The sequence below is a fragment of the Eretmochelys imbricata genome, chromosome 16 (genome assembly GCF_965152235.1).
Source record: "Eretmochelys imbricata isolate rEreImb1 chromosome 16, rEreImb1.hap1, whole genome shotgun sequence".
NCBI classification, from domain to species: domain Eukaryota; kingdom Metazoa; phylum Chordata; order Testudines; family Cheloniidae; genus Eretmochelys; species Eretmochelys imbricata.
Window position 1 is genome coordinate 22,310,478 of NC_135587.1, and position 18,977 is coordinate 22,329,454.

At 45.2% G+C, this 18,977-nt stretch overlaps 1 protein-coding gene and 1 non-coding gene across 2 annotated transcripts; one reads left to right on the forward strand and one right to left on the reverse strand.

The window, feature by feature from the left end:
• Positions 1–1,813: 1,813 nt before the first annotated feature.
• Positions 1,814–17,749, forward strand: LOC144276300 (protein CutA homolog). The gene is made up of 6 exons (XM_077836291.1): positions 1,814–1,897; positions 4,512–4,660; positions 12,151–12,210; positions 14,750–14,795; positions 15,788–15,837; positions 17,647–17,749. Exons 1-6 carry the CDS (start codon positions 1,814–1,816, stop codon positions 17,747–17,749), a joined length of 492 nt encoding a protein of 163 aa, XP_077692417.1.
• On the reverse strand, positions 11,358–11,461 carry LOC144276302 (U6 spliceosomal RNA). The gene has a single exon (XR_013348208.1). It is a non-coding gene; the product is annotated as a U6 spliceosomal RNA (small nuclear RNA).
• Positions 17,750–18,977: the final 1,228 nt, after the last annotated feature.

The following is an 18,977-nucleotide window of genomic DNA, read 5'->3' on the forward strand; positions in this document are numbered from 1 at the left end:
GTGTGTACAGATGGAGAAAACACACGCATATGTTAAGTGACTTGTCCAAGGGCACCCAGCAATTCAGTGGCAGAGCTGGGAGAACTCAGAGCTTACTTCCTGCCCTTTGGCCACAACTACGTGCTTCTTCCAATCAGCTTTGTGTTTAAGAAAAAAAAGTTTTACAGAGCCAACTATTATTAGAAAGGTTTTTTTTTAAATCAAATTCAATTACTTTTAACGTTATTTTTTTTTAAATGTCAAACAATCCCTTGCAGCGTGAAATCCAAAACATTTTCTGTTGCTTGTGCATGGGAAGTAGAAAGTGAAGCTGGCTAGAGATAAACGTGGAACAATTCAGGCTAGATGTATTGTCCCAACTGACTGAAAGGTTGCAGATATACAGTGTGTGAGATTGGTAACATGAAATAACTTTTAAAACCTCCAGGGTTGTCAACAGGTAACGATGTCATTAAAAGCTAGAGAGACTTTCTTTCTAAATGCTTCTTAGGTTTGTGCACTTTGAGCACATTGTTTCCTTCATATTCAAATATCTTATTCTGGGAGGCGGGAGCTAAAAACATCCTAGTTCTGCTCACATTCAGATATCACAGTGATGGGCATAATAGGCTTTGGCCAAGTCCAGTGAACGTCACAGTGTCAAGTTCCCCATCTTTTAAATGGAATAATAATAATACTTACCTTCATAACAAGAGCGTTTGGAGGATTAATTAACTATCCAACCCCGGATTGATTTACTCACGTGAGTAGTGTCAGGGAAGCGTGACTCACATAAACCACAAAAAGGAATTTTTAAAGGGGCAGAATGTCTTTTCCCAGCAGGAAGAAAAGGAGTACTAGTGGCACCTTAGAGACTAACCAATTTATTATTCCCAGCATGGACTGTAGCCAAGACTCAGGGCAAGTACTGTGGAGTCTCCAATGACCAAAGATGAGGGATCTGTCTCTAAAACTACAAATCAAAAGCTTCCCCAGGAATCAGATTCTTCTGTGTCTAAGAATGGCAGCGTACATCTGCCCTTGCACCCTCAGTACCATTCAGGGGACTGGATTAGATGACCTCTCGAGGTCTCTTCCAGTTCTAGGATTCTCTGAGCCAGCGGCCCCCGGCCCACACTAAGTAGGGTGACCATCCCTCCCATTTGGGCGGGGGCAGTCCCTTTTATAAACCCTGTCCAGGCCGTCCCAACTTTCTGGGGAAAGTGGGCATTTGTCCTGTTTGCTCTTGCCAACTTGCTCAAACAGCACAAATGGAATGGGGGGGTAGCAGGGATGCCAGCCCCGCTGGGTGGGGGAGGCAGGGCTCGGGTGTGGGGCAGGCAGGGTTCGGGTGAGCAGCGACGCCAATCCCGGGTGGGAAGGGGCAGCTGTGCTCCGGGAGAGGCGGGGACGAGCCCTGGGCAAGGAGCGGGGCCTCAGCCTAGCCCCAGGCGGTGTCCAGTTTTCCCTTTGGGAAATCCAGTCACCCTAACATGGGGGCCCCGTAATGCATTCTGCAGAGCGAGGAACAGACCGGGCAGCACACGATCCTTTCCCGCAAGCGAGCAAATCCCAGCTCTACCTTCGGGCTGCCTGAGAGCGGCTCCTGCGGCTCTGTGCCCTCGCCTTGCCCGGCCGGGCGGCAGGTAGCCCAGGAGCCGGGCACCGGCCCCTCCTGGCAGCAGCAGCAGGAGGAGGAGTTTCCGTGACCATTGCAAACACCCCTCCCGGCCAGACCCGTCTTGGTGCCGCGGCCACCGGCCCCAGCAGCGCTCTGGGGCTGAGCAGGTGGAGGGACGGGCTGGCAGCACCGGCCTTGGCCCTGGACTGCAGGATGAAGATGGACTGGCTAACTCAGCGCTGCCAGCTGCCGGCCGCCCAGAGCTGCACCCGTCCGGGATGCTTCACTTTGCTGCTGGTAAGATGGATCCCTTGGATGCAACAGGCTGTGAACCCCTGGAGGGCTGCAGAGCCCTGTGAGCCCAGGCAGGTTGCAGAGACTGTACGGGACAGTGCCCGGGCCAAGGCGATGTCACTTTGAATGATCGTTTCCGCTGGTCCCTGGGGCACGCAGCTGCCCAGCATGGCAGGCAAGGAGACCGGGAGAGCTGCTTGGGGGAAGATGAATCTGTGAGCAAGAGGCATCTCACCTGAACACCCCCCCTCAGGCCCCGTTCAACTCCTCACATGCTGCAGAGCAGAGTGTAAACGAGTCAATGTGTTCGTTCCTGTTTTGTTGGGTACTTCATAACAGATTGATTTTTCCGGGACACTAATTGCACACAGCTGAGTGCATTTTCCAGCAAACTTCTCCCCATCTGTGGGAAAGCTGCAAAGATGCACTTAGCAGAGTACAAAATTCTCTGTCTTGGGACAATGCAGATCCCAGGACAACTTACGCTTTCAGTATTTAGAAAAAAGACCCATGCAAATGCCAGTCTGTATATAGATAAATTCCTGATGCCCAGACATCTAATCTAGTGGGTGATTACTGAGATGCAGATGTAGAGACTGGGGGGCCAGACAGACTTACAAAAAATTGACCTGAGAAAAGAAACACACACATGGAAAATATTCCCTTGTGAACATTTTCAGACTTCTCATTTGTTTGGAAGGTAATTTTAAAAAGTTTCTTTCACCATTGTTGAGGAATCCTTGCTCTACCCAAGGCTGCCATGATGGTTTCATTTTTAGTGATGCGTCAACACTAGAGTTGTTTATCAAAAACACTGAATACAGGGATTTGAAACCCAGCTCAAAACCAGTCCTAGGTTTTGTTTTGCATAACCTAAGTGATGAGATTTTGCAAAATCCAGGACATTCGCAATTTTGCAAAATCTCATCACTTAGGTTATACAAGCTTTTGGGCTACACAGAACTTTCCAGTCTCACATTTTTCAGTGATTACATGGAGTGTTGGTGTAGCCCCATGGGTCCCAAGATACTAGAGAGACAAGGTGGGTGAGGTAATATCATTTATTGGACCAACTTCTGTTGGTGAGAGAGACAAGTTTTTGAGCTACACAAACGTGAAGAAGAGTTCTGTGTAGCCCAAAAGCTTGTCTCTCACCAACACAAGTTGATCCAATAATAGATATTACCTCACCCCTCTTGTCTCTTTAATATCCTGGGACCAACACAACACCAACAAAATTGCATATTTTTCAGTGATCTCACTGAATTTAGGATCTCACAACTGTGGTTTTTGAATCTAAGTCACTTTAAATATTGACCGCTTTGGGTGTATTCAGATTAACAACCCAGAAGTTTTCAAATCCAAAGTTTTCAATCCAGTTTGGCCTTCACTTGTTGGACAAACCTGAGGAAACAACAGTTGTGTTGTTGCATCAGATTTCTCACTTCTTGTCTGGGGGAAAAACAGGAGGATTGTAAACATTGTATTACTCTTTATTTACAAATGTTGCTCGCTGGGACAGCCTCATGGGATGTACATATAACTTTCATGAAGGCTCATGATTGCCATGCTGAACAGAAGGGAGCATATATTTCTCCCCTAATAAGGGGAATAGAAACACTACTCTACTTTGGCAAATACCCATGCCAGAATTGTCTCTTTTTCTGAGTTAAAAGTAAGTTGGCAATGTTCCTTTAATCTTAGTGTGCACACAACCAAATTCATCCATGGAGTAGCTCTATAATCAGATGTAGTTATTCCAGGGATGAATTTGACCTAGAAAATTAAATACACAGCTGAGATAACAGTGGACACTGTTGGGTTTCAGTTTGGGTGCTTTTAAATCAGTGCCTATAACAACCATCGTATGCAAAGACTGTATGAGTGATTTATGATTTCCTTCTGTAAATATGTTTTTGCTGTACTTGTCCATAATGGAGACAGAAAGGCAGCAATTCCTTTTGCATTAAATTGGATACCAGGCTTGCATAAAAATCTGATTATCTTCAATCTCTACTGTGCAATTTCTCATAAAACAAATAGTCTGATCAGCCAACCAAACTATACATTGTTGTCTTATTTGTATATTAACAGCCCACTCTTAGAGCTTTACTTCCCTTCAGTGTTAAGTCTGAAATAATAGTTTATACTGAAGGTCAGTTCAGCTTGTTCTTGGTTTTGTTTAAAGGATGGAATGTAATTTATCCCACCAATGAAGTACTTTATTATTCTTGTTTTTTAAAAAAAATAGAAATGGTTTTTATGATTGTCCAGTGGATATTTTTGTACATGCAAGTTTTGAGCATGATGCTTGCTGAAGCAGCTGGCCCCAGACTCCTAGGTTCTGTTCCAGACTCTGAAACTGACCCATTTATGCACTAAACCCACTGCTCTAATGTTGGACTGGACCCACTGCTGGGGAATGTTTATTTGTTTTAAACATTGTTTCTCTGAACTACAATAATAAGCTTTATTGTAATACTGGCAACACAAAGAATGGATACTTTATTTTTGGATCATACATACTGTACATGCTTGGGGTTTCTTTAAAATACAACCTAAATTTGAGGGACACACTTGACCTGGCACTCTCACTGTTGTATTTTGCATTCTTTAGGTAATAACTCTGTCTTTACTGATGTACCCCGTGCTGAAGAGTCTAGGTCTTCAGCTGCACTCTGCAGTCACTGGCAGCTATATCTCGGGAACCCATTCCATTGCTTTCATTAACTGTCCCAATGAACAAGTTGCAAAGGATATTGCAAGGTACAGTGTCACTTTCATTGTTGTTGTGCTTGAATAATTCAAAGGCTGGCTGTCATGAAGTAATGGGTTTTTTGTTTCATTTACAGTAGTTATTTCTGAGGAGGAGGAGGGTTTCTCCCATTTTCTCCACATGACACCCTCTTTCTCTCCCACTCATGCATTAACTCTCTCCCACAAACAGCTCCGTAGAATAGGAACTCAACCTTCTAAAGGAAGATTGTAAAAAAAAAAAAAAAAATCTATCTAGCTGGTGCAGAATGCAGCTGCCTGCCTCCTTCGAGGCCTAGGCTAATGTGAGCACATCAAGCCTCTTCTCAGATTCCTGCACTGGCTCCCAGTCTGTTTCAGATGCCAGTTTAAGGCCTCAGTCCTAATTCTCAAGGCAATTCATGGATCAAGCAACCACCATGACAGCTGAACTCCTTTGAGACAATGCAGATCACACAGCTCAGCAACACTGCATGAGGGTGGAGAGCAAATCATTCTGGGTCAAGGGGATCTGGCTATGGAACAAACTTCTCAGGTGAGATTAGGTGAATCCAGAGCATGAGGAAATGTTACCAAATTTTCATCTTTCAAAAAGCCTTATCACCATAGCAAGAATGACACTTACAACACTGACACCCCAACTATCCAAACACTCCTCCAGAAAAAAAAATCCTGTAACAGTCAACCAACCAACCCAAAACAGAAACCAACAAAAATTGCCCAAGCAGAGATGCTACCCTAGAAAGGATAAAGTGTCAGAGACTCCTAGGAAGTCCACTAGGGACTTTGCTATTGCTATTGACTTTATGTAGAAAGTGCCCAGATGCTACAGTGATGGATGGCAGTATAAAAGCCTAAGATAAATAAAATAAAGAAAAGAAAACAAAACCAGGCCAAAAAAAAGGGGGGTAGGGGGGAGACAAAATCTGCCACTCAATGCCCCTCCCTACTCTAATGTATTTTGCAAGGGCTTCAAATACATCTAGATCTTTTTTATTTTTAATATACCATAGATTTGTATGATGAACACTTCAAAAATTCCTAGCTACATGGCTAAATAGCTGCTCTGTTCAGAATACTGGAAATGTTTATAGTGGACCGTTAAGTTTCCTGCAACACCTCTTATGAGCTCTGTTCCCTGCTAACTCTCTGCTTGCCAAAAACTCTGCCTCTCTTCCCTAATAACAGAGTGTTCCCAAACAGCTATTCAGGAAAGAATGGGCTACCAAAAGGCATTTTGTGTCACCCTTAATACTGCAACTGTATCAAGTGTGTTACCACTTCATGTGTATGACAAAAAGAATAACTGTGCATTACTGGTGAGAGGACCATTTAGTCTCTGAAAATGCTACACATTAGCAGCTCCACAAACATTCTCTGTCTTTGTTCCTTCTCTTCCAGGGAAGGGAGAGGAAATAAATCACTCCCTGGAGTTCATGCCCATTGCTGAGATTTACATGTATTTTGCTCACATTTTTCTTGGTATTAATGAATTAAAGTTGAGCTCAGAGGAATTTGGATTAAGTGATAATGGCTCTGTGGATGAAAGCTTATTTTCCAAAACCCTTTAGCTGCTAGTATGGATGTCTTTATCCTTCTCCTAGATTGCTCACTGAGGTACTTATTCCCAGACTCCACTTGCAAGTATTTTCGTTGGTGTTTGTAAAGGCAGAAAAGGGTTTCAGATTTCAAGGACAGTTCAGCTGTAAACAAATACCTTTTGGGGGCACACCAGTTAGAGCAAGTTATAACCTGAGTGCCCTGCATTGCTATTAAAATTGATACTTAGTAGAAGTCTCCCAGTCTTTACAAAATGGAGATTTTGCTTCTCTGCCTGTGTCTGATTTGGAAAGTTGAGTTTTGTGGGTCCAGAGGGCATGATCAGGTCCTGTAGCATTCTGAGGGTGACCTCACAAATAATCTAAACCAAAAATATTTCAGGCTGATCATTATCTTTTATGAAGAGAAGACTGGGTTACAGCTGAATATTCCATCTGCCCCCAGTTTTGCCTTGTATCGGTGCACATCTTTCTTTACCGTTCTGCTTATTCATATTTCATCTGTTTAGAGCATGAAGACAAATGTGCGCTAATGCTGGGACACAGAAATACACATGAAATATCTAGCCCAAAGCCAGCATGAAGTATACAGCCATTTTCAGCCACCCATCTTCATCTTGTTATTAATATTTGCAGTTCCCACAGGGTTCGTGTGTTCCCTACATCTCAGTTAATCGGGGGGCGGGGGGGGACCAAACAATATCCCAGGAATTGTACTTTGCACTTCTGTGGTGCTATAAAAACTTGAAGTCTCACAACACCTCAGTATTAAGTGATTATTATAAGCTCTGCACAGCAGTGACCTCCTGCTCATTGGTAAAATGCATAGGACACTGTTGGTACTCTTTAGAGAACAGTCCCTTTCACATAAGAACTGCCTTGCAGGATCAGACCCAGGAGCCATACAGCCCCATACTCTGTCTCCCACAGTGGCCAATACCAGCTGCTTTGGAGGAAGGTAGAAGGATTCCTGTAAACCTCTCATAGGTGATGTTTCTTCCTTGCTTCCAATCAGTTAGTGGTCATGGCAGCCTAAAAGTTTGTCTCTTATTTTTTATCCTGGTACTTTACCTGTTGTGTGGATTAACTGAGGGCTGCAGTCTCCAGGGCTCTCAATCTGGCATGCTTCACCTACATCAGCTTGATACATTACATGAAAAAAGTTATCAGCCACATTCTCTGTGTGGTTCTGATTGTGTCTCACCACTATAATCCCTATTGACCTTAATCTCAGACCCAAGACTTTTAGAAAAAAAATGTCTGATTTTCCTCCTAAACTCTCACACCTCTAGTAGATCATTAGGACTGGTTGAAAAATTTGTGTCAAAACATTTCTTGATGGAAAATTGGGTTTGACAAAATGAAAATTTCCCCAGGAAGTATCTGCTTTCCTCAAAATAATAATAATAATTTTTTTTTTTGTCAAAAAAAAAAACAAAAAACAAAAACCTGAACATTTTTGGACTTTGGCTATAAACTTTAGTTGTTGGCTGTTTTGGGCCACAAATGTTCAGGTTTTCAACAAAAAGTTGAGATTTTCCATGGGAAAAACCTATGTTTTCTCATTAGCTGTATAGATCATGTTACAAGTAGTAGGGGTTTACAGTTGAAACAAAGAGCTTGTCTGTACATCACTGAATCTGAAGACAGTGGTTTCCCCAAATATCCCTTCTTTCTCCATCCTCTGCTTGCTGAGGTGGCATGCATGCTTTATACAGTTTTCCTCTCCATTTAATACCAATTAAAAGTATGTTTTCCAAGTTATCTGGTAGTAATCTGAAATTAACATATCTGAGCGATCGTCATGTCCCTTTCAGTAAGGAGCCTCTTTCAATAATTACCGAACCATCCTTTCAGCTCATCTCTCTTTTAAAATAGACATGGAGGAGTTGGAATGTCTGGACATGTTACAGCTGTCAAACTAGGAACTGCTTCCTGTCAGTTGCAAGGGGCTAGTTAGCTTGGCTTTCCGCCATTAAAATCCTCAGCTCAGAATCTGTTCCTGCTGAAGTGTTAATGTCACCATATCCTCATGCTTCTGTGCTGTATTTTTCCCCTCTTCCAGTCAAGCTGCCAAACAAGTTTGCTCCAGAAACTGCTCATCTCCAGGAATCGCCATCACTGTCAACTTTTGCCATTAAACTTTGTTCTATGTCCCTTAGGGTGCCAGACAGATAGGGCAGTGCTAATGTAATAGTAGTGCTACCAAAATACAACTTAGAGGTTAAGAGAATACCTGCAGTAGACAAAAATAACTTATAGATCAGTGTACATTTAGAATTTTTACTGCTATAAAATATGCCAGCTAGAAGAAGGCCTGAACCAAAGCCCATTGAAGTTAATGAAAGACCCCTGGGGTTTGGATCAGGCCCATAATTCAGATACAAAATCTTTGTTTGTGTTCAAACCTTAGCCTGGTTTAACAGCAAAGAAATACAGGTTCAAAGAGCTAGCTCTATGTCCAGCTCTTCCCAGCGGTATAGAGCATGTGCACAGCTTAGTTTCTGTGTAGGATCTATAAAAAGTGTAACATTTTGTTTTCTTTTAAGCAGTAATCACATTGTCAAGTAACTAAACAACACATTTGCAACTAGAATGAGCCACTTTAAAGCTGGAACCTAAGCCTTTGGATAGGTTTTTGTGGGAGGGGAGGGGTTGTAAAGAAGCAAAACATTTTGCTATGTAACATGCATTTTTAAATGCCCTTTGTCTTCTGAAATGTTTCCATCTCCAAGTGTTCTTGGTTTGTGCCAGTCACCAACACTTAAACATTCATCAGCAATTGCGAAAATCAAGCATCAAAATTGTGTCATGCGGTCTGGACACAGATTATCGCCTAGAAAAGCTTTTTATGGCTATTTATGGATGCATAAATACTGAACATTAAACATTTGATGTGCATGAGCCACAGTTTAAATGGCTCCCTAATGGATACCATTTCACAAGAAGTTATATTGCATTCCCTGTCTCAGTCTGTGCTCCCCAGGGACCAATTTCTAACCTGCTAATTTGTAGCAAGAATTCTGGATCAAATCTCTGCAGGAAGGACATAAATAGTTTCCTTAAAGGGACAGCATCAGAAGTTTCTTATTATTATGCTTTCTCTGCTATTTGCAATTTTCTGTTAGAAGGCTGATACAGACCTTGTCCTCCTGTTTTTCCTTTTTCATATGGCAAAAATGGATTTTCACTTTCCTGCTCCAGTGTATTTTGGCACATAAGTCAATATACCTTTACTTTGTTTACATCCTTACTTGTGTCAGGGATAGTATTTATTAATTTGTGCTCTGTCTGCTGGCCAACTGATTGCTGCAACAAAGTGAAATATAACATCTTGCATAAAAATTGTGTCTCTCTTGTTTTAAAAGAGATTTTTGCAATCCAGGGGACATTCCTCGTTAGATTAGAGCCATAGTTAGCCTTCAGCATTATTGCAGAGGACTCCACAAAAGCAATATAACTTACTGGGAAATGGTCACCTATTTCAGAGGTGTCACCTGAATACTGGAGTAGTTCCCAGGAACTCCTCTGTTCTAATCCCAGCTCCAATAGCGTCTCCCTGTGTGGTTTGGGGTATGTCATGTAATCTCTCAGGGGCAACTTCCTCTTCTGTAAATTTGAGATAGGAAGGATAAATTCTTACCTACTTTAAATGGTTAAGAGGATTAATTAGTATTTTAAAGCACCTTGAGGAGAACAAGGCTAAGTATTATTATAGCAATCAGCAGCATCTTTTGAAAACTGTCCCCCCTTCTGTAGTATGTTACTGCTTCTTCAAATCACTTAGTAAGATAAGACAATATGACCTTGACCTAAATAGCAACACTGAGTCAGTTTCAGCCAGTCACTGGATCGCATCATTTTTCCCCTTGCAAGATACTCTATGCTGCGTGAGATTCAGGCTAAAAACTCAGATCCTGGGGTCACCTGCTCATAGTCTCCCCCATGTTGTTCCACTGGGGAAGAGGTAAGGTTATTTGACTGTCCTTGGGGCATGGCTCCCTCAAAAGGCTGTGCTGCCATACTCTCTTTGGCAGTGGTTGCACCCAACCCGTTCCTCCAGGAGTTTGTAGCCACAGAGGAGAAGTAACTGCTGGGAACCAGCCTAGACCCAAGAGAAGCATGGCCTGGAGAGCAACTGCACGCTGGTGTCTCGCCTCCGCAGTGCCCGATGCTGTGCCACGGAGGGGATTTCCCAGCGTCTGTGGGAAGAAGGCAGTGGAGCTGCTTTTCTCCCCCATCCACCGGTCTGTCTCTTTTCCTTCCTGCTACTAGAGGAGAGGCCAGTCTGTGGTCCTGCATTGCGGCAGGGAGGGTGGTGCAAGCCACCTCCATTGTCTCGTGGATCTGGCTGCGGACTGTGTAGACAGACAAAGCAGGTCTAATAATAAAGATGTGAAAAGAAGCTTATGAAAATCCAGATGAGAACCCAGGCTATTTAAATAGCTTTGCTTTATGGGTTAGGTGCCAGATTTGAACCCGTTACATAAATTGCATACTGGTACTGTGGCCTGGACGTCTTCAGACAGCTGACGTGTTAGTTACTATCTGTGCTGATTTAGGTTGCATTTGGGGCAGGTCACCCTGTGATGTTGTACAGTCCTCAATCTACACATGGTATTTTCACAGCTTGTGACATGAAATCCTCCTTTAAGGATAAAAGATTCACTAGGGGATATAGGTTGTTTCATAAACCCACCTAGGATATATCATAATCTGGATGTAAGGGTGATATTTTTAACCTGCTCAGAGCCAAAACAGGTTTGTTTTATTTTGTTTGAAGTAGCTAATAGTGTACAAACATCAGGGTTGGTTTAACCATCAAACCCACTGAGGGTTAATTCCTACAGCTGGGTGGATTTATTCTTTCATTCTTTAGTCACTCCTGCCTCCTCGTCCGGAATTTTGAGGTCATATTTTTGACTCAAGTGTAATTGCTAGGAGATTAATGTTTTCATTGCCATAGCGCTAAGTACAAAACACAGGCCAGAGTTAAAGGAAAACAAATTACAAGTCTAAAAGGGCCATGCCTTCAAAAAACATTTACCACAATTTTGAGGGCAGAAGGTGCAAAAGAAACAAGCTTGATGGTCTCTCCAAAAGCAAAGAGACACTGGTGAGGTGTTTTGTTTTGTTTTTTGTTTTGTTTTTTTAATATGGAACGCTTCACGAATTTGCATGTCATCCTTGCGCAGGGGCCATGTTAATCTTCTCTGTATCGTTCCAATTTTAGGCACAACATTTGACCTAGTACTCCTAGCCCTCTTCCTACCCTCCCCCACAGTTGCTTCTCTGCTCACTTCTGCTGGCAGCCCAGATGTAACGTGCTGGCAGCCCTGCAATAACAAACTAGTCCACAACCAAAGGAGGAAAATTTCAGGAAGGAATGGATTTGGGTTTCAGATTTCTAATAACTTTCTGGTATGAAAAGGCCGATGTTGTTAAACCTTTAGTACATTTGATGATTTTTAGTCTGCTGTGCATGCAAGAAGCAGAGTCTCATGGTGTGAGTTTATGACTGGGAGTCAGGGACGCCTTTGTTCTAATCCATTTCTTAATCTCAGCCTCAGTTTCCCCACTTGTAAAATGGAGATAAGACTGATACATCATGGGGATGGTGCAAGGTTTCATTAGCTAACGTTTGAGACTGCCATCTGTGTCATACAAGTCCTGCATTTTTCCCCAGGCCAGCACTGAGGCTGGAATCTTCAGGGTCTATCAGCAGCAACCTGGAGGGACCCTCCCCCTGGCTGAGCCAGTAGGAGCCAGGCTGAGCTAATCTCTGCTGGAAACTGATTAAACAATCATAACTCGTGCCTGATGTCAAGGCTTGTCACTGGAGGAAACAGCTAAAGGTTAACTTCCCAGCACAAGGTGGAGGAGGGTGCTAGGAGTGGAGGAAGCACCGTGTATTTACAGACTCACCTTGTCTGTTCTGTTTAGGGCCATTATGGATAAAAAGCTGGCTGCCTGCGTGAATATCCTGCCGAAGGCCTCGTCTATGTGAGTTGCACTGAACGTTCCTCAAAAGGACATACACATGCTTGTCTGCAAATGGAAGCCTAAGCCAGGAATAGCAAACCCAAGAGGTGCCGATGCACCCACAACTGGCTCAGGACTTCTCAGGATTAGGCCAATGAAACCATGCAATTGGGAGACCAAATTATTTGTAGAAGGCTGAACTGCTTTCCGATTGCTTGACAGGGAGATTATAAGAGTGACCCCTGTACTGCCACAGTGCATTAAGCATAGTAAGAATAGGGGGTGGATGGAAGACATGCCTGCCTGTGGCCATTTGTTTATTGGTTACTTAGGAATAGAAATCTTCACAAAGAGGATTTTAGTGTCTTTCACCATGATGTAATGTGGGTTGCTTCTTTCATGAGACCTAAACTTATAATATTAATTGAGGTCTTCAGACGGTAGGAAGGGGCAGCCTTTGGCCCCAATACTCACAGGCATCCCGGGCCTTCCACCCACAGATCGGAAACCTTGTCATTACAGAATGAAGCTCGAGAAATGGGGGCGGGGGGGGGGGGGGGGAAGACGTATTAATAACCTCATTTCACAGCTGGGAAACTGAAGCATGGAAAGATGTGGTGACTAGTGCATGGTCACACACACAGAGCCAGGACTGGCACAAAGATCTTCCATTTCCAGTGCCTTAGCCACAGGAACATCCTTCCTCTCTGAGGGCCTGCCCCAAAGCCCAATGAAGCCATCCACTCCAAGGCAGACTTCTGTGGGCTCTGGATCAGGCCCCAAATGCACCACACAGCTCCCCACCAGCCACAAATCTATCTGGGGCCCTACCCACCCGTTCCTAACCTGGCTGGTAGAGCCAAACAACAGTGCTCCAAGCAGAGCTGGTCCAAGTAGTGCAATTCTCTAACATTTCTCCCACTCCACTAACCCCTCAGTAGCCCTGGGCTCACCAGCCCCATCTCAGGAGGAGTCTCTGTTCCGACGTCGATCTCTTGCTGGGCAGTCTCAATCAGGGTGATGCCATTGAACTCGACTCCTGCAGACCCATCCTGTGAATAGCTCCTCTCTGTTTTCGGAATGGTGTGTGATAATCCGTGTAAGGCTGGATCCAGGTCACACATATGCGCACACAGCTGTTTTAGCCTCCTCCTTCCCAGGCCAACTGAGCCCCTAGCTGCTGATCACTAACCTCTCTGACGCCTCCAGATGACTTCTGGCTTGAGGCTCCAGGCACATGGGTGGCACGATGGCAGCATTCTGCCAAGAGAATTGTTCTAAAAGGGCACGACTGCGATCAAGGAGATTTGCTCTGTCAGTCAGTGAGAAAGAAGAGGGGCTGGGATCATTTACCTGGTGAAAGCCATTTCTGCAGAGAGTTATTCCCCAGCCGCCAATACGTAGGGTTCAGCCAGCTATCAAGCAATCATTTTACTTCCTTTCTAGATTTCCTACAAGAGACACCGATATAGCCCTGGTTAGTATGGGCAGGTGCCATGCAATGTGCTGTATACAGAGCTGCTGGCCTATAGCATCCCCCGTTATTCCAGTCCTGGGCCCCCCAAACAGCCCCGGCAACAGACTTTGCTGTTGCCTTGCCGGTCCACACCCCAGCATAGCTCTGCCCACTCCCCTCATTCCTGACGTTCAGACTCCCCTACTAATCTTTCCCCCCGCCCAGTTCTGCTGGGGCACCTCAATCCTGACCCATGGTAGCTCCGGCCACTCCAACATTACAGACGAGCCCTCATCTCCCCTGTGTAGCCCTAGTCCCAGGCAAACAGCCGGACATTGCCTAGGGTGATAAACGTTCATTTTTCATAAATGCAGTGATTGCTCTTGAGATTGTCATATCCAAAGGGGGTTCTGACATGGAAGTCATTTAAAATGCTTACAGTCGCCTGGTACCTCAGTGACTCTCCCCATGCTTGGATCAGCAACAGGCTGCCAGATCTCTCCTCGCTCTGCAGACACGAGGCTCAGGCAGACAATCTACCCCTGAACTCTCTACCCTTAGTACATGCTTACAAAGCCCATTAGTGTGCTTGGGAAGCGAGCCTCTTTGCCCATAAATTTCATCCAAGGCGTTCATTCCCTACCGTGTCCAAACAGCCAGACTTCGTTCCCAAACTTGCAATGCGCTCTGCTTGGGCAGACCCCTGGGCCAGCACAGAGCACCACTGACCTCGGTGGGGCTCCACATGGCTGCAAGGGTCCACCTGTGCTGGACCAGGGCCTTACTGAGCACAGGAGAAAGCTTTCAGCAAGCAATCTGCCGAGTTCGTGACTCCCCCTATTCAGTCAAATCCCTAGCAAATGATTTGAAAACGTGACATTTCTAGAACGACACAGAACAAAATAAAGAAATGTGACCTTGTAGCATGCACTGAACAGGCAAAAATCAAAACACAATAATAATACCTAGCTCTTACAGAGTATTTTCCTTCAGCAGATCTCAAAGCACTTCGCTGTCTTAAATGGATTTTAATGCCGAGTCAGTATAAATGGGGCTGCAGTCATTTACTATATTTCTTTTTTCTTCTTCTTCTTTTACATCTAGGTATTTTTGGGAAGGAGAAATAGAAGAAGCCACTGAAATACTTCTAGTAAGTGTCTGGTCCTGTGTATCTAGTAGAGACACACGTTTTTAAGAGGGGTCCCATTTCTGACACTCACCTACGATTAATTCAACTATTATGAGGATTTGCGGGGACAGCTCCAGCTCAGGGCAGTAGTGGCCAAGAATTGGTACCGTCTGAGCACTGTGTGAAATGGATTTGGAGGTTCTCTCTCCAGTTCCTTGAGGACAGGGGTCCGCATCACAGAAACCCCCAGCAGAGAGACCCTGGCCTCAATGAGCCACAGTAGGCTGGATTCTCACTTCGGGAAGGTTCCATTCAGGTCAGGGCACAGCAGCAGGCAAGGAGGGGTCAACGTTTACTTTACTCAGCGGGGCTGTCAAGCCAACATTTTTCCTGTGTGTATGTGGCTAGAAGCACCAGCCCCATTGTGCTGGGCACTTTCCAGACAGAATGAGCGAGTCCCTCTTCTGAAGAGTTTGCAGTCTAAACAGACAAGGCAGGGGAATTACATTTTACACACAACACCGAGCTCTTTTATGATGCTTTTCATCAGTAGATCTCAAAGCACTCTACAAAATGAAGTAATTGTCATTACCCCCATTTTACTGATGGGAAACTGAGGCACAGAGCAGTGACGTGACTTGTCCAAAGTCACCCAGCAGGCCAATGGAAAAAGCTGGGAACAGAACCAAGGTCTCCTGAGTCCCAGTCCAGTTCACTAGCCACTAAGCCACACTGTCTCTCAGATGGGAAACTGAAGCACAAAGGGATTAAGTGATTTGCCAGACATCCTGCTGCAGAAGGTGCTGGTGTATTTCAGACATCTCCCTAGCTCAAAGTTATCTGAATAATTTGCATATGTCATAATATTGGTATGAGACTTCCTAAGTGACTTTAATTCCCTCAAGAGAACTAAAGTAGATACTGTCAGCACTAGTGTGGACGCATCGGGTGTGAGAACAATTCAGCTGTCCCGGGTTACATTTCTCTTTACTTCATTTCTTTTTCTTTTACAGTTAGTGAAAACAAGGACGTCAAAAATAAGTGAATTATCAGACTACATCAGGTGAGGCTCCTGCCTGTTGCAAATGATATTTTCCCCCTAAACTAAATTTGCCATCTCTAACTCAACCAGTCAGAGGACAGTTACTTCCTCCCAACACCCATGTGTAGTCGTTTAGCTCGTGAACTGCTTCTGCATGTGCCAAATATCACAGACGCCATATCAATTCAAAGCTCACACTAAAATGAAAAACTAAGTAAAACCCAGCTGGTTTCTGGTTGAAATGGAGTCCACATACCTCAAAAAAAACTCTCTAAGGTTCACCAACATGGACAGTTGTTCAGCTTTTGTGTTGTAGCCATAGGCAATTCACAGAATCAGTGCAAAACTAGGTGAAACAGAGTTGTTTGCTCTTAGTCATACCTTTGAAGGAAATATTTTTCTCACAACATGAAAAATTAGCCTGTGGAACTCACGGTCCCAAGATATCACTGAATTATCAAGATTCAATTATATGGAGCCACTGATATGGATAACAAGAATATCGAGAGTCATCATAGTAAATAAATAAGAGCTTTGGAGAGGATATCAACCCTGATGCTTCAGGGGTTAAGTCAACCTCTAACAATGGGGGGATAAGAAGGAAACTTTGCCTTAAAGCAGGTTACCCTATAACTGCCTACTTCAGGGTTTCTTGCATCTTTCTCTGAAGCATCTGATACTGGCCATGGTTGGAGACAGGATGCCAGGCTAGATGGGCCACTGGTCTGATCCAGTCTGGCAATTCCTATGTGTGAATGATTCCCTCTCTTCCCTGCCAGCCCCAAGAAGGGAAGTGGTACTGTCCCACTTCTCCCTTCTTGGGGCCCTAGGGACTCTGCAACAGACCCTCTTACCTCAATAACACCCCTCCTTGGGGCTGATTTGTTACAAAACCTAGTGCAAATAATCCATCGCAAAACACATCCATTTATCATACCCACTGCATATAGTCCTTAGAATCCCCCAACATCTAGCCCATCAGTGTAACACATACCATAGTCCAGCATCTTCCACCACACCAGGCTCTTCTTCAGTCGTCTCTTGTCCTGCCAGCATGGCCACCCCAGTCCTTCCAGCAGGAGTGCCACTCCACTCTTCCCAGTAGGAGCCTACCCGCCCTCAGCTTCTCTGCTGGGAGTTCCTCTTCATCAGGGGAGCATCCGCCACTCCCTGATTCCATTAACCTCTCATCTCAGAAAGGCCAGCAGGTAGGCCCTTCCATTGCTCCCCTGGCCCTCGGCCCCTTCTGTTTCCAGCTCTCCAACGTGCAGATGTCAGCCACTCCGCTGATTGCCTGCCTTCAGCCTTCCCTGGTGCTTGGCTTCAGCTTGGAAGCCAGCAGGCAACTCCCGCTGCTGCTCTCCTGCCTTCAGTCCTTTCCAGCCCTCTGGCCTTTCCTCCGGTTTGGAGAGATCAATTGGCAAACTGCTCTGCAGGCAGTCCACCTGCTACCCACCTACCATTGCTTCCATCAGGGACCTCCCACAGGTGCTGCCCCTTCCACTTTCTTGGTCAAACTGGTAACAGCTGTACTTACATAAAGGCGCTGGACCACCTTCATTTAAAGGGGCCAGCCACCCTGTGATGCTGTGTTTACTTAAACCCCAAACTCACAGCAAAAATCTCATGGATTTTGAATCTACATGATCTGAAGAGAAGGGCCACGGAACTGCTTTGAAGTCAGAGGCAAAGCTCTGGAGGCCCTTCTTGAAAGGTGCTCCTGTGAACTGAAAGCTTAACGTTTCTGGGGGCTGTAAGTAAAATTGAGCTTGTTCCTACAGCAGAATTGATCAACTCCCATTGGGGGGCTGTGTGTGTTTTCCATTTTAGATCCCTGCATCCTTTTGAGATTCCTGAATTTATCAGCCTGCCTATAGACCAAGGAAACCCCCTCTATTTAAAATGGATTGAAGAAGGTGTCTCCGATGACTAGCTGGAATGCACCATTCTGTCCTTCTCCAGACATACCCAGCGTTTCCTTCCTGTCAGGGGTAGACGACATTTGCTTTGGCGCTCTAGTCTTCTCTCACTGCAGGCGGGACTGGTGCATACATACCAAGGGTGATAAAACTCCAAGGGAATGTAGGTAGCACAAGTGCCTGGGATTTGGAATTTGCCTCCTACTTGAAATACAGTTTAACGGACACTCCTCATTTGTGTAAACCTAAGTTCTACTGAGCATTTAGCTACACATCTTAAGTAGAGCCCAAAGCGGAGAAAGGGCACATGTTGTCCAAGAATAGTTCCAAAGTTGTGAACAGTGGAGTTTGCAAAGGTGTGTGTGGTGGGATGTGAGCTCCTAGGGAGACTCTGGCTATTTATAGGACCAGAGGGTGAAAATGCACATGACAGGGTCCCAGCAACACAATCCACGGAGAAGGACCAGAGTTCCAGTTCACGGGCTGTCAGGGGTTGGCTGCACTGCAGAGGAAGCATACGCAGCCCCAGTGACGGTGAGCAGGGGTGACCATTGGTCTGTCTGCCCCCTGAAGAAGCGTTGCGGCAAAGCAGGGGAACCAAAGATGGGGAAGGTCCTGCCGAGCCCTCTGCCCCCCTGCCCAAATGAACATAAATCAGGATGCAGCAAAACATCCCATGATGCACCAGCTCACATCATCTCCTGCTGTGCAGCACCATTTGCAGCAACATGTTGCTTTGTATCCTGACAGGGCAGCCGAGGCAGTTTACCAACAGCCAGCCATTCAGAGTGCGGCCCACTGAGCATTTGTGAAAGGATCCCGGGCAGTGCAAACAAGGACCCACTGGGGTGGGACTGGGGGACGCAGCTGACAATAGCCTATTGCTTCTGGGAAGAGCACAAAGAGTTAATGCTCCCCAGAGCGTATAGCGATGCCTAAAGGCAGCAGGGATCCAGTGCAGGCCTGTGCCAACATTGCCAGGCTAAGGAGACAAACTGACATACCTGGTCCCAACAAAAGCTTCCCTCTGACTAAAGCAAACGCTTTTTCTCCCTTGGCAGCCTGTAACACTGCAAACAGAGGCACAGGCTTGTAAATTATGGAGCGCTATGTAGTAATTGATGCGTCTGAAACAGACGCGTTTCTTACTCCTGGTGCCTGGTTTGCTCTTAGACTTTTGTGGTTATGAAAAGGCCAGTTGGGCCGAGAGGGGCAGTCCTGCTCTGGCATTGATCTTCCAGG